At 54.7% G+C, this 14,255-nt stretch overlaps 1 protein-coding gene across 3 annotated transcripts in view; it reads right to left on the bottom strand.

The window, feature by feature from the left end:
• Nucleotides 1-14,255, bottom strand: part of TBC1D14 (TBC1 domain family member 14) — a 117,648-nt gene that overhangs the window by 82,348 nt on the left and 21,045 nt on the right. Inside the window, exon 1 of one of the 3 annotated variants that reach the window (XM_069594788.1) lies at nucleotides 9,027-9,578. The exons of the other annotated variants lie outside the window; for them this stretch is intronic. Within the exon in view, the coding sequence (XP_069450889.1) occupies nucleotides 9,027-9,058 (32 nt within the window). The 5' untranslated portion in view covers nucleotides 9,059-9,578. Of the gene's footprint in view, nucleotides 1-9,026; nucleotides 9,579-14,255 lie in introns of those variants that run through there. 3 annotated transcript variants of the gene reach the window in all.

The following is a 14,255-nucleotide window of genomic DNA, read 5'->3' as shown; positions in this document are numbered from 1 at the left end:
TCACCTCCACTAGCTTTGTTCGTAGTGATGCTTTCTAAGGCCCACTTGACTTCACATTCCAGGATGTCTGGTTCTAGGTGAGTGATCACACCATCATGATTATCTGAGTCGTGAAAATCTTTTTTGTACAGTTCTTCTGTGTATTCTTGCCACCTCTTTTTAATATCTTCTGCCTTCTGTTATGTCCATACCATTTTTGTCCTTTATCGAGCCCATCTTTGCATGAAATGTTCCCTTGGTATCCCTAATTTTCTTGAAGAGATCTCTAGTCTTTCCCATTCTGTTGTTTTCCTCTATTTCTTTGCACTGATCACTGAGGAAGGCTTTCTTATCTCTTCTTGTTATTCTTTGGAACTCTGCATTCAGATACTTATATCTTTCCTTTTCTCCTTTGCTTTTCGCTTCTCTTCTTTTCACAGCTATTTGTAAGGCCTCCCCAGCCAGCCACTTTGCTTTTTTGCATTTCTTTTTCATGGGGATGGTCTTGATCCCTGTCTCCTGTACAATGTCAAAAACCTCAGTCCATAGTTCATAAGACACTCTATCTATCAGATCTAGTCCCTTAAATCTATTTCTCACTTCCACTGTATAATCATAAGGAATTTGATTGAGGTCATACCTGAATGGTCTTCTAGTGGTTTTCCCCACTTTCTTCAATTTAAGTCTGAATTTGGCAATAAGGAGCTCACGATGTGAGCCACAGTCAGCTCCCAATCTTGTTTTTGCAGACTGTATAGAGCTTCTCCATTTTTGGCTGCAAAGAATATAATCAAAAAGATATGGGCTTCCCTCACGGCTCAGTTGGTAAAGAATCCGCCTGCAATACAGGAGACCCAGGTTCAAATCCTGCACCGGGACGATCCCTGGAGAAGGAAATGGCAACCCACTCCAGTATTCTTGCCTGGAGAATCCCATGGACAGAGGAGCCGGGCAGGCTATAGTCCGTGGGGTCGCAAGAGTTGGCCACAACTTAGTGACTAAACCACCACCACCAGAAGATATTGCAATACATAACTCTCACAAAGGACTCTCATCCTGAATACAGACAGTACGCCTACAAACCAGTTAAGACAAACCTCCACAGGCAAGCCACAAAGGGAGATTCTCAAACAATCAGCAAGATACGAAAACGTGCATCGAACCATGAGTCATCAGAGAAATGTAAATGAAATCAAATACCCCTATCCTATCACCAGAACAGCAAAAACAGGAAAAAAAAGCCAGGAAACTGACACCACCAAGTCTGGGAGAGGAAGGAGCCGTGTGCACACGCCTCTGCACATTCTGGGACAGCCGCCCCGGAAGACCAGCCAGCCGCATCCACAAAAGCAGGCCCAGCGAGTCCACCTGAGGTTTACGTGCACAGAGAGACACTACTAGCAGCGTTCTTCCCAGTGGTCACGAGCGGAGGAAGCGAAACATCCACCCACAGGAGAACGCAAAGGGACGGGTCTACCTGTACCCCTGAAAACCCCCCAGAAAGAAAGACTGGATCCTGCTGCCGCACAGGAAGCACCTGCGCGAGCCGCAGACAAAACTGAGCAAAGAAAGCCAGAGAACAGAGTATACGCGGCGTGACGCCATACACCTAAAGTTCAAAACGAGCGGAACACGTCTATGGTGACACAAGTCCGAACAGTGGTGGCCCCCAGGGAGCGAGGTCCTGACGGAGAAGGGGTGTGAGTGCAGGGGCACACGAGAGGGTGCTCACTCTGTCCCCACTCGGCAAACACTAGTCAGCTCCAAGCGCGCTCCTCTGGAGCCTCTGGGCTGATGGAGCCCCTTTCCGCCAAGTCCCTCCTCTGTGCCCCCAGAGCACTCACACTGACTGTGACCGAGGGCTGGGGGCTATGTTTCAGTTATTTACGCGCCACTGCTTTCATGCACTGGAGAAGGCAATGGCAACCCACTCCAGTGTTCTTGCCTGGAGAGTCCCAGGGACGGGGGAGCCTGGTGGGCTGCCGTCTATGGGGTCACAGAGTCGGACACGACTGAAGCGACTTAGCAACAGCAGCAGCAGCCCACTACATACAGGGGAACCTTACTTGGTCTTTGTACCCCCAAGGCCTGGCATAAGACCTGCTGGATTTGCTGCATTAACAGGTAATTCATTAACTAACCCTGAAACTGCACTACCGCCTCAGAGCCTCCCACTGATAACTCAGAGAGCAAAACAAAACCCCGTGTTATCCTGGGCCACAACCTCCTTGAAATCTCCTTCAAACACTCCCACCATTTAAATGCAGGAAGGAAAGATTAAAGACAGATGCCTCCTCTAACATTAGCTTAGGTTTTTAAGAAGAAAGAGAAGACACAGTGAAAATGCCTACATAATGTAGTACAGAACACTGCTAAGGGAAAAACCACACAGCTTTATACTTAATCTCTGTCTGGATACCAAAGAACAGAGGGAGAACGGAGCTGCTCGTTAGCAACAGGCTGCAAGCATCATGAATCGTGAGTGGTCTGAGGACCACAATGGTGGCTGAGGAAAGGGACGAAACGGCCACACTCTTTCCATGTTAGGGATTCTGACAGGTAAGATCCGAATCCCTGATCATACACAGATTCAGCATCAGGCAGAGCTGGGCTCGCATCCCACCCTGGGAACAAGCTGCTGGACTCTGAGCAAGAAAAGCAGCTCTTGGTTTTGAGGCACCACCACCCAGCTGCCCGCCTTGGGACTGTCAGGAGTGCTTATCAATGACACTGAAAGCAGTCTGCTCACTACATAGGGCCGAGCGCCGCGTCTCGTCAAATCCTGACCCTAGGCACACGGGGCTTGCCTGGTGGCTCAGCGGTTACGAATCCACCTTTAATGCAGGAGACTGCCTGCAATGCAGGAGACACAGATTTGACCACTGGGTTGGGAAGATCCCCTGGAGAAGGAAATGGCGACCCACTCCAGTATTCTTGCCTGGGAAATGCCATGGACAGAGGAGCCTGGAGGGCTACAGTCCATGGGGTCGCAATAGCTGGACACAACTGCGTGACTAACCACCACCACCTAGTCAGTCATACATGTTATTTCTTTCACTCAACAAATATATTTTGAGCACTGCTCATCTCCGAGGCCAGAGAAGACAATGGCACCTCACTCCAGTACTCTTGCTGGAAAATCCCATGGACGGAGGAGCCTGGCAGGCTAGAGTCCATGGGGTCACTGAGGGTTGGACATGACTGAGCGACTTCACTTTCACTTTTTCATTTTCATGCATTGGAGAAGGAAATGGCACCCCACTCCAGTGTTCTTGCCTGGAGAATCCCAGGGACAGGGGAGCCTGGTGGGCTGCCATCTATGGGGTCACACAGAGTCGGACAAGACTGACGCGACTTAGCAGTAGCAGCAGCAGCATCTCCGAGGCAGGGCCAAGTTCAGGAAATACAATCGATGATGATCAGAGACACAGGTGTCCATCCTCCACAGGCTTATGCATAATTTTCCTCAAAATGAGGAAATTCAGAGACATAACCTTGCCTAAGGTCACGCAGTAAACCAGAACGCTTGGATCTGGACTTAAGTCTGTATTTTCCAAGAGTGGTTCTCAATCCTGGCTGCAAACTACAATCACCTAGGCAGCTTTTTCGAAATTCCTAATGCTCCGCTCTCACCCTAAACTAATTAAAACTGGTCTCTGAGGGCAGGGCCTGGACAATTTTTTTTTTTCAAGTTTCCTGAATAATTCCATTGTGCTGCAAAGGCTGAGAACTTTGCTCCTTCACTAATAAATGTTCCCTTCCCCTGCTATCTGTTTAACTGATGCTTTAATCTACGCATATGAATTTAAGATTAACTCCGTTCCAGCAGTTTCCATGAACAGCAAATTACTTTTAGAGTTTGCTTTAAATGGCCCAACAATTCTACTTGCTAAAGCAAAACCGAACTGTGAACACCTGGTTTGTGATGAAAACGTTTCCAGTCTCCCCTGCTTCCAGGACCAGGCTAGTGCAGGTCCCTAACCCAGGGAGCCTGGGGAGCCCACCTGCCCGCGCCCTCTCCCTCCACAGCAGCAAATCCAGGCCCTGCCCCAGGATTCGCTGGAGCCCAGCAGATCCTTGTCTTCTCTCCTATGGAAAACACTCAGCCCAGAGTGTGCACACCGCAGGCCTTGCCCTTGAGGATTAAGACAGACCAGTCTCTTCCGTGCGGCTCCAGAACAAGAGCACATGCTGGCCAAGTGAACAGAACTGAGTCACGTTCTAACACTCCAGGGCCAGGCAAGGACACCAGCTGGGCATCAGGGGTGGCGAAGCCCCAGGCCTTGTCTTTGAGGGGCCCACAGTAAAAGCGAGACAGAACACTGCTGAACTAACCGAAAGAGGCTGCGGGAACAGAGGGCAGCACGCCTGGGGGAGGCTGCCTCTGCCCTGGCCACGGCAGGCCAGGCTTCACAGAAGAGGTGTCAGTTGGGCCGGGCCGTGAAGCTGTGCAGAAATCGGCCCCGGGGACCAGGGCAGAGGGAAAGAGCACGTGTCAGGTAAAGGCAGGGCAGGGCGAGCCAGCAGTGCTGGGCTCAGAGCATACTGTCCCAGGAGTCAGAGCAAGCGCCCGGGGGAAGGAGACAAGGGAAAGTGGAAATGTCAGCTGCTCAGTCGTGTCCGACTCTTTGGGACCCCATGGACTGTAGCCCGCCGGGCTCTTCTGTCCACAAGATCCTCCAGGCAAGAACACTGGAGTGGGCTGCCATGCCCTCCTCCAGAGGATCTTCTCGACCCAGGGGAGCCCAAGGAAAGGAAGGGAGGAAGCCAAAGGCATCTCTGCATTCTGCAGACCGCAGGACGTGGAAGGACAAATCCTCCCAAACTTCAACTTAGCAACCAGAGGCCAGAGCTGTGAACACTTCTACCAGTCCACTGGCCCTCAGTGAGTTTCCCCGTTCATACAGCAGGGCTGGACCTTCACTGCCATAAATCTGCACCCAGGACAGAGGGCTCCAGAGGCTCTCCTCCTCGCCTCGGGAGACAGCAGATCAGAGCCGACCCGGGGTCAGGGCCACGGTCAGGAGGCAAGAACACTTCTGGGATTCTGTCCCAGGAAATCGTCTGAAATGCACGCGGTGCACACTGAGGTGCCCACAGCCAACTTCATCATCAAAGAGTAGGAACAAAACCATTTCCTTATTGTGGGATAAGTCAATGATTCACAGGACGGGATACCACCACAAAGACATCAGTGTGTGTGGACAATTCATTTTTAATCATGTGAGAAAATGTTTTCAATAAGTAAAAAAAAGAAAAAAAAGGCAGGATATCAAGCTGTAGTGATAACACACATTTTTATGGATAAAATTCAGAGAAAGTCTGTAGGGAAATACAGTAAAGAGGACAATCAATAGCAGGTGTGAAAGTGGAAAGGACAAAAATAAAATGATGAACATAAAAAGTCAAAATTTTCCTACATATTACTAAAAAAATAGAAGCTTTGGGAAAACACGTAAAAGAAGGTTTACCATTAAAAACAAAAGGCAAAAACCTCCCAGAAGAACACGCCAGTTTCGCAGACATCGCCAGTGTGGACGCCACACATGCAATCTGAAACCTACGCTGCAGGGTGACCTGATGGGGAAGCTCAAACTGTTGGGGGGGGGGGGGGGAGCTTCTCCCAAATTCTAGAACAATAACAAAGCTGAAAAGGAAGATATTTAGGCTTTAAGAGCTAAGTGTTCCAGATCTCTTTCTTACTCTTTTAGATTCACAATCTAGTGCTCCTTCACTTAAGAGGATTTCCTGAACCCCTACTAAGCGCTTGCACTGGCCAGGAAAACAGAACCAGAACGAATAAGCCGCGTAGGACGCAGCCCCTGCCTTCAACCTGCAGGAAGCTCATGGTGAGGGGCTGCAGAGGGTGTGGGTGCCTTCAACCTGCAGGAAGCTCAGGGTGAGGGGGCTGCAGAGGGTGCGGGTGTTGTCGCAAAACAAGACCATGGACTGTGGACCCAAACAAGGGGGTCTGGGGTGGGAGGACAGCTGACCAGAGGCGGCTCTCCGGAGGGACAACGGGAGTTCGCCAGCACAGCAGGCCAAAGGGCAGGGTAACCCACACTGGCTCAGAGGACTCACTTCTTTCGCTTTTGGCTGAGCTGCACAGCCTGCAGGGCCTTAGTTCCCCGACCAGCGATGGAATGTGTGTGCCCTGCTTCAGAAGCGCAGAGGCTTCACCGCTGGACCACCAGGCGAGTCCCCGGAGACTCTACGTCGCATTTCGCCACGTGTTGTCTCTGTTACTGTAAGTCATGTTTTGGTAGGGTTTTGTGGCTGTGGCATAGGACGGGGGCTGGACGCAGAATGCTCCCTGGGTGTTGATGCACTTAGGTGTTGATGCTGCAGATGGTGAGAACTACTATTTAAGCAAGAGGGTGCCAGAGCATTCAATGTATAGGCCCCAGGCACTACTTCTTATGAAGAAAGGGGATCAAGAAAAATGATTCAGGAAAATGGCCGGCCAAGGCTCCTCACTCTTCATCAAACCCACTTCCTCATTATCCAGGCACTGCCCGTTTCCCAGCCTCCCTCACAGGTGTGTGTGGCCACGGGTCGAGAAAAACGGCTGGCCAGGGCTACGAGGTCACACTGCCAACATTCGCTGGATCACCGAAAAAGCAAAAGAGTTCTAGAAAAACAGCTACTTCTGCTTTATTTGACTAAGCCAAAGCCTTTGCCTGTGTGGATCACAACAAACTGTGGAAAATTCTTAGAGAGATGGGAATACCAGACTACCTGACCTGTGTTCTGAGAAATCTGTATCTAGGCACTGGCCAATTTCCCAGCCGCCGCCCCCCGCCCCCCCACAGGTGTGTGTGGCCACAAGTCGGAGCGCCAGCCAATAAGCTGTGAGTGGGGTGATCTGCACCCCCTCACGTGTGTGCTCCCCAGGAAATCCCCCACACGCAGCACGTTCAGACTCTGTTCCCTCTCCGGCTCGATGCAAAGGAGCCTGGAGTCCTCAGGTTGAAATCGACAGAGCCCGGAGATGGAGAGGACATGGAAGAGAGTGGAAATAAACCTCCGCTGTGTCTGAGTCTTCAAATATATTTCAAGTTTGTTACAGCATCTAGCATTCACCTAAGCAAATACGTATTTATGTCTTCTCCCCACAAACTCTGAAAGTGAAAAGTGAAAGTGAAGTCGCTCAGTCGTGTCCGACTCTCTGCAACCCCACCGACTGTAGCCTACCAGGCTCCTCTGTTCACGCGATTTTCCAGGCAAGAGCACCAGAGTGGGCTGCCATTTCCTTCTCCATAATCTCTCACCACCATTCAATTTATTCTGCCTTAAAAACAACTGCTGTCAAAGGAACTTCTAAAAAGAATGAAACCTGTTCATTCCGGGGTAAAGACTCAGAGTAAACAGTCAGGTGCGAGGGTGGGGGCTGACCAGGAAACATTCTTTCTCATCTAACTGGCCACTTGCCCTCTTCTTCCTCCTCATACTAGGCTCTCTCCACCTGTGAACAACAACAAAAAAAACCATGCCACCCGCCATCCCGTAAATACGAATGCTGCCTACCATCCGGCCAGCAGCTACTGCAGAAGACCCTCTGGTGTGCCCTGGGGGTGGGGGTGGGGGGTCAGGGTGGAGAACCAGACGACTGGCCCTAGATAGTTAAGGGATGGTTTCAATCAGCACAGACTCTTGCATCTTCCCATACGTAGAAAAGCTCTAAAACCATTAACTTGAGACATCTGCTTTCTGTGATTAGCAATAATCTTTTGTGTTTGACTACAAGTTGTTTCTTTCCCCCATCAAAAAACTCCAGACCCTGGCTCCTTGTTTATCTCTCTGGAACAGTCAGTCCATCAGAGCTATCAGAGAGGCTGCCTTTCGGGGCTATGGTCCGCAGGAATGCCACAGAATGAAACAGAATTCTCAGTTTTTGGGTGGTGCACTTTTTTCAGTCGACACAGCCCTGTAGTGTGTGAACTGGGAGGCAGAGCCCATGCCCTCCTGACCTTTTCCCCTGGACCTCCCCTCCTAGGCTCCCCTGGTGCCTTAAGAATCTGCCTGCAATGCAGGAGACCCGGGTTTGATCCCTGGGTTGGAAAGATCCGCTGGAGAAGAGAATGGCAACCCATTTCAGTACTCCTGCCTGGAGAATTAGGAGCCTGGCGGGCTACAGGTCCATGGGGTCGCAAAGAGTCAGACACGACTGAGTGACTAACACTTTCACTTCTTTCTCCTCCTGCTAGGAAATGTATTTAACCACCTAATCCTGAAACCTAAAGGAAATGAGGACTTAATTCTAAACTCTAGTTTTCAGACCCCTATAAACATTCACTCTTCCCTGTAACACTGTACACAGAGCTTAAATTCTTAAAGCCTCTGAATGGGAAAGTGGACTGTGGCTGGGAGGTGGGGCGGGGGGCGGTCACCACGGCCATTAGGCAAATCTGGATGACTCATCACTCCTCCATATATAGAGTCTTACAGGAATCCCGAGACAAACCACAACAACTCACAACAGAATCAGCAGAAGTGGAACTGAAACAGCTCTCCCTTACAGACCCAGCTCAGTCAACGTCAACAGGAACTAGCTGGTCTGATGTGGCAATCCAGCAAGACGTGCACACGGAAGATGCAGATGGCGCAGCAGAGCTTACCTGTCAGCTGCACCGAGTGTCCAGGGCGCGCAGCCGGTTTAAAACAGGCGCTACTCACGGCGGGAAACCGAGCAAGACGGGGTTAACCGCTCTACCATTCCACTAGCATTCTTTAAGTAGAACAGCTCTTATACTCAACCGGGCAGAGGGAAGTTTATCTCTGAGCAGCGAGTAGCTGGCAGCTGAAGAAGCGTGTTGCAGGGATGGGCCAGCCTGTGGCTCCTCCGTGCCCTTGTGCCCCCCCACCAGGGTCCTGACCTGCACACTGAGCCACCCTCCCAGGCGACCATAACTTCAGTTTCCATAAAGACGCAGCACGCGCCTTCCCGATAGTGCCAGGGCACTGGGGGTGCGGCATCAAGTCAGGAAGTCAAACCAATCTTGCAAAGAACAAAGACATTCTCTTCATCCCCCACTCCCCAAAACTACCTTGCCTGTGGCTGTGGAATCGCTAAAGACATGAATGCCTTGCAGAAGCCAGGGCAGAAATGATGCCGAGAAGTCAGTGCGGCCCATGAGGGTTACCAGAACACGGTCCGGCTACTGAGCAGGGCAGATACAGAGCCGCTCCTGATCACGGGCTCCAGCACTCTGGAACAAAAAGCCCCTGCCCGCCCCCACCTGAGGCCAACAGGCCTGTCGATGTCAGCACCGAACAGCAAGCAGCTGAATGTAAAGGCTTTCTTTCCTCAGGTATAGACCAGTTTCCTAATCCTCAAACGGGAAGGAAGCAGATCATGAGACCCAGCTGGGATTTCCCAGAACACCTTCCTGTTCCCGCGAGTTCCTCCACCTAACAGAGAACTAGTGTGACCACACAAAACCAGCCGGTGGCCTGACTTTAACCAAGCCATCATCATGCGAAAGAGAGGCATCGGGTTCACCCTCCAGGCCGCAGAAGCCCTTGTTCCTCTTTTCTTGGCGGCTCATTTCTTGGGCAAGCTGGCACTTCCGAGCATTCCTTCACTCACTCGCTTACTCAAGCAAGAAGCGGGGAAGAGATTCCTGATGAACTCTGGAGAGGGCGCAGCACTGCCCACCGTGCCAAGCCCTGTGCGTCGCCTGGTTACCGCCACATCGGAGACAAGGAGCCCAGGGCTCAGGAAAGCGGAGCCCAGGGCCCGCCTCCAGCCCGAAGGGCAGGTCCGACAGTCACGTCTCTGGCTCCACGGCTGCACTCTCTGAGCCGCCCCCCCTCGAGCCGCTAGAGGGACAACAGACACCTCAGAACACCCCTCGGAGGGGCGGGCTCCCCGCTTCGGTATTGGGGATTCTGAACCTCATCCCCGAGCTCACAGGCAGGGTCAGACCGGCCTCAGGTGAGACCCTCACCACGCGGCAGGTGGCTCTCGCCCCGCCCCTCCTTCCAGAGGAGGAGGCAGGCCCCCTGTCTGCCCACTCCCTCTCCACAGGGTCCCGTGGATGGCTCCTTCCACAGGCTTCCCTAGGCTCCACACACCTCCCTACTGACTCACTTGTTTTACAACCACCACGTGCTACTTTCACACGTGACAACAGAGGCTTAAAGTCAAGTCAGAGATGTCATCTGGACCACTTAGACCAGCGCTGGACAACACAACGCCCCACAGTGCCAGGAACATATAAACCTAAGCCATCTCATGTGGCAGACACCGGCCACGTGTGGCTACCGAGCACTGGAATGTGGCCAGTGGCACTGAGGAGCCAAAGTACCCATTTTAATCTAATTTAGACAGCTACTCATGGCTGTGGCCAAGACGCTGGACAGCGCAGGTCTGGGGTCCCGCATTAAGCGCCGCAGGGCACCTCGGGTGAAGGCTGCACAGGCTGCCGTGGACCAGGGACAGGGAGCCCACCGCACCGGCTGCCTCTTGGGGAGGTGGGGAAAGGGCAGCGGAGCCCACACACGTCAGAGACCTGGCCAGTGCCCGCCAGCCTCCGAGCCTCTGGGCCTGCAGTGGCCTCTCTCATCTCCCGCAGACCTCTGCTCACCTGCCCCTGCTCAGCGAGGCCCTCCCTGACTCCCCTATTCCAAATGGGCCCCCCAGCCCGGCCTTCCACCACCCCTACCCCTCTCCCCAGACTGTGCTTCTGATCCCCCACCAGCAGCTCAAGCCTGACACGGAGCATTTCTCACAACCTGCGGTCACAAGAGACCACAAGGGCCCTGCGGCACTTTCTGGGGGAAGGCTGTCGGCGGCAGCACCCCAGCACTGGGCCCCCACAGGAGGAAATGGAGGACGGTGAACTCAGCGACTTCCAAGCGTCTCCTGGGTTCTGACCGGGTGCCAGCATGGGACGAGGGAGACGGAGTCCCTCCAGGGGCACCCATCAATGACACCCCACAATGGCACTGCCATAGCAACAGCAGGGAACCAAGAAGCCTCCACCCCTCCCTGGGGACCTCAGAGAGTATTCTTGTTCACAGTGTCCAGAGCACCAGGGGCAGACGTGGGACGTCCTCTGGGAGGGGTTGGCAAGCCCGTGGGGGGACAGGGGCGACCCGCAGATGAGACAGTTCCTCTTGCTGGATGGACTGCTGCACACACGGGACACGGCCCTGCAGAGTGCCCTGCCGGCGGCGCGGAGGCGGGGGCTGGGGGCGTAGAAGGCAGAGCTGCCGAGGACGACGGTGCCCTCTGACGCCAGCGAGGGCTGAGGGCAGGTTTCTCCAGCCGAGCCCACTCTAGCCCTGGAAATGACAGCTGCTGTCGCGTCCCTGCATGTCTGGGCCTTTGCTGGTGCGGACCCCCACGCTGCCCTCACATGGGCTCCAGCCCCTCCCATGTTCTGGGGAGTGCTGCTGCAGGGGGCCCCCCGGACCTGGAGCAACCGGGCGATGGGCCCCTAGGAGGAGGGCAACCAAACCGCCAGTGGCGGCAGCTGAGGTGACACACACGAGCTCCCCCAGGGTCTCCCGTGAGCCCCCCATGTGAACTCGAGCTCGCTAGGACACACGGAAGGTCACAGAAGGCCCGTGAGGCCGGTCCCCCACGGAGGCTGGACCGGCCCTCCCGAGGGTGGGTAAGCACTGCAGAAACACTTTAGGGTGCGTGCACACAGAGAAGCACGGAGGGGTTCCTGAGCAACCAGGCCTGGACCTGGGCTACAGGGGCCAAAAGGTCTTCTCGAGCAGCAGCTGGAGGAGGGCGGCTCCCCGGAGATCAAGGATGCAGGCGAGGAGGGCACCTCACACCCAGCCTGTGCCGGCCTCGCTCCCTCAGACGTCTCTTCGTGGCATCTCCCAGGCCGTGAGGATCACTCAGCACCAAGAGGAGACAAGCCAGGCAGGCACAGAAGGCCACAGAGGCGCCTTATGAGAGAAGCCAGTCTGCAAAGGCTCTATGCCGCATGCGCGCCGAGAGACCTGAGAGAGGTCAGCCGTCCCGGGGCTGAGGGCTAGAGGACAATGGGGGACGGGCAGAGGGGCTGTCAGGGCCGGAAGTGACTGGCTGGCACCGTGATGTGGGCCCGTCGTTACACGCCTGTGCAAACCCACGGAATCTGCTGCGCGGAGAGTGAACCCTCGTGCAAGCGAAGGCCTCGATGCTGCTGATGGTGGGTGAGGCAGGGGAGATGCTGATGGCGCGGGGCTGCACACGTTGAGGGGGGGAGGTTCATGGGATCGCTGCTTAATCGTGCAGTGAACCTACAACTGCCCTGAAAGATAAAATCGGCCTTTGAAAAAATAAACATGTTGATTAAAACCTACATTTGCACAGAGAAAAGCAGCCCAGTAGCCCTGAAAGCAATGGAGTCGTCTACGTGCTGAACACGAGGACTCCGGACCCTGGTGGCCGCGTCCAGCCTCCACGTTGGCGCCCACGCCCAGCTCCCCCGCCGGCCCCAGCTGCCGCCTCCATCTGAGCTCCAGAGCCAGCCCTGCGGAGGCAACGCCAGGACCACGCGCCAGAGTTCGCTCCTCTCTCTCACACAGTCAGCGTCTACTCTTTAAGAGTGAGCAGAAACAGAACAAAAGCAAAAACAAAGGTTTCCCCAACATTTAAAAGAGAAACCAACCCCACAGCACTGCTCCCCCAGCTCTCACCCAGCTTTTTGCCCTGAAGCAGAAAACCCACCGCAGAACCACCCGAGCTCGCTGCTCCCGCCTGCCTCCTCCCGTCCCCAAGGCTTCGCCCGGGGATGCTTTGCCCGGGCCCTCGCTGAGTCACGGGTCAGCCCGCAGCTCCCTGGCACCAGCACCCTGGGCCCAGTGGATCACACCCTGCCCTGCTGCCCGGCTTCCGCCTGGCTTCCCGCCCCCGCCCGCTGCCTCCTCTCCCCAGGCCTCTCAGCCCTCAGGTGCCCTCAGGTCACTCCTTGATGAGCAGTGACCTCACCTGTTCCAAACCCCCCACGATGCCAACAACTCCAAACTTGAATCTCCTGCTCAGACCCAACTACCCAAGCCCGGGCATCCCTGCCATCACTGCCCGTAGGCTCAGGCCCACCCGGGACCGGGCCCCACCGACCTTGCTCACGACCCCCCTCACGGCTCACTCAGTCCATTACATGGGCTCCCCGCTGCTCCTCTAACGCACCAGGCCTGCCCGCGCCCTTCCTCAACCCGAGTCGCTCCGCTCCCAGGCGTCTGCGCTCACCGTCTTCCTGACGCACCTCAAGTCTCTGCTGGAATCTCCCCTCCTCGTCCCTCCAAGAAGCACGGCTTCGCTGGGTACTCTGACCGTTCCGCAACCCGTCTTCTCCAGTGCCCCGTCCCTCCCACTGCCTCTACTCTCTCATTTTCTTCACAGCGCTTATCACAGCTTCATTCATTTATTCACTGTGAGTATTATCTGCCCCTGGCCACTAGAACACTGTCTGAGCTCTATGAGGACAAAGGTCCTTGTTCCGTCCAGAAATGAATCCCAAGCACCTAGAACGGTGTCTTGGCAACTGGCAGATGCTCACTAAGTATCCCTGGGAAGGACGGACGATGAGAAACACAGGGCCTAGCATGAGGCTTGGTCCACTGCAGGCACTCGATAAAGAAATTATCATGCCTGTGCTTTGCTGGCAAAGCAAACCCACAAAGCCTAGCAAAGCGCAAAGAGGCAACACACCCTCAGCAGAGCCAGCTGTCCCGTTCGAGCCCAGCTGCGTCCCAACAGAGGGCCCGCCAGACGCTCCCGCCCGCATCTGCGAGCGACCCTGTCAGCAGCACCCTCGCCACACCTGAGGGCAACCTCAGACCGAAGCACAGGGGGAGCGAGAGAAACATCTCTGGTTAAGGCCAACGATGACCTCCCAGGTGTCGCAACCACGGCTGGTGAGAGCTGAGCTGTGTAACTGGGGTTGGAAAAGCAAAGCACAGGCATTCCACAACCGAGGGAGCTGAGCTACTGCAAATCCATCCGGTGCAGCAATTCACATCAGAAGACAGAAAACCCTGTGGAGAGGGAGCCACGGTCAACGTGTGCCTGGGAAAGCACTGCCACAGAGCAGGAGGACAGGACTGGGAACACTGGAGACCCCGGCAGATCTCTCACTGGCAACAACGGAGACCACCTACGGGGCGCCCTGCCTGCTGGAACCTTCCCTGCTTCTCTCGGGCTCAAGGCCAAGGCGGCGCCGGGTCTAACCTCTCTCTGCCAAGATCTCCCCGGCCCGGAGCCTGAGCCTCGGGACTCAGAGCTGAACCGGGCCCGCTCCACGCTCTGGAACACGCGGTCTAGGGCA

The sequence above is a fragment of the Ovis canadensis genome, chromosome 6 (genome assembly GCF_042477335.2).
Source record: "Ovis canadensis isolate MfBH-ARS-UI-01 breed Bighorn chromosome 6, ARS-UI_OviCan_v2, whole genome shotgun sequence".
Lineage (NCBI taxonomy): Eukaryota > Metazoa > Chordata > Mammalia > Artiodactyla > Bovidae > Ovis > Ovis canadensis.
Note: the sequence above shows the minus strand (reverse complement) of the source record. Positions and strands in the feature narration are given on the sequence as shown.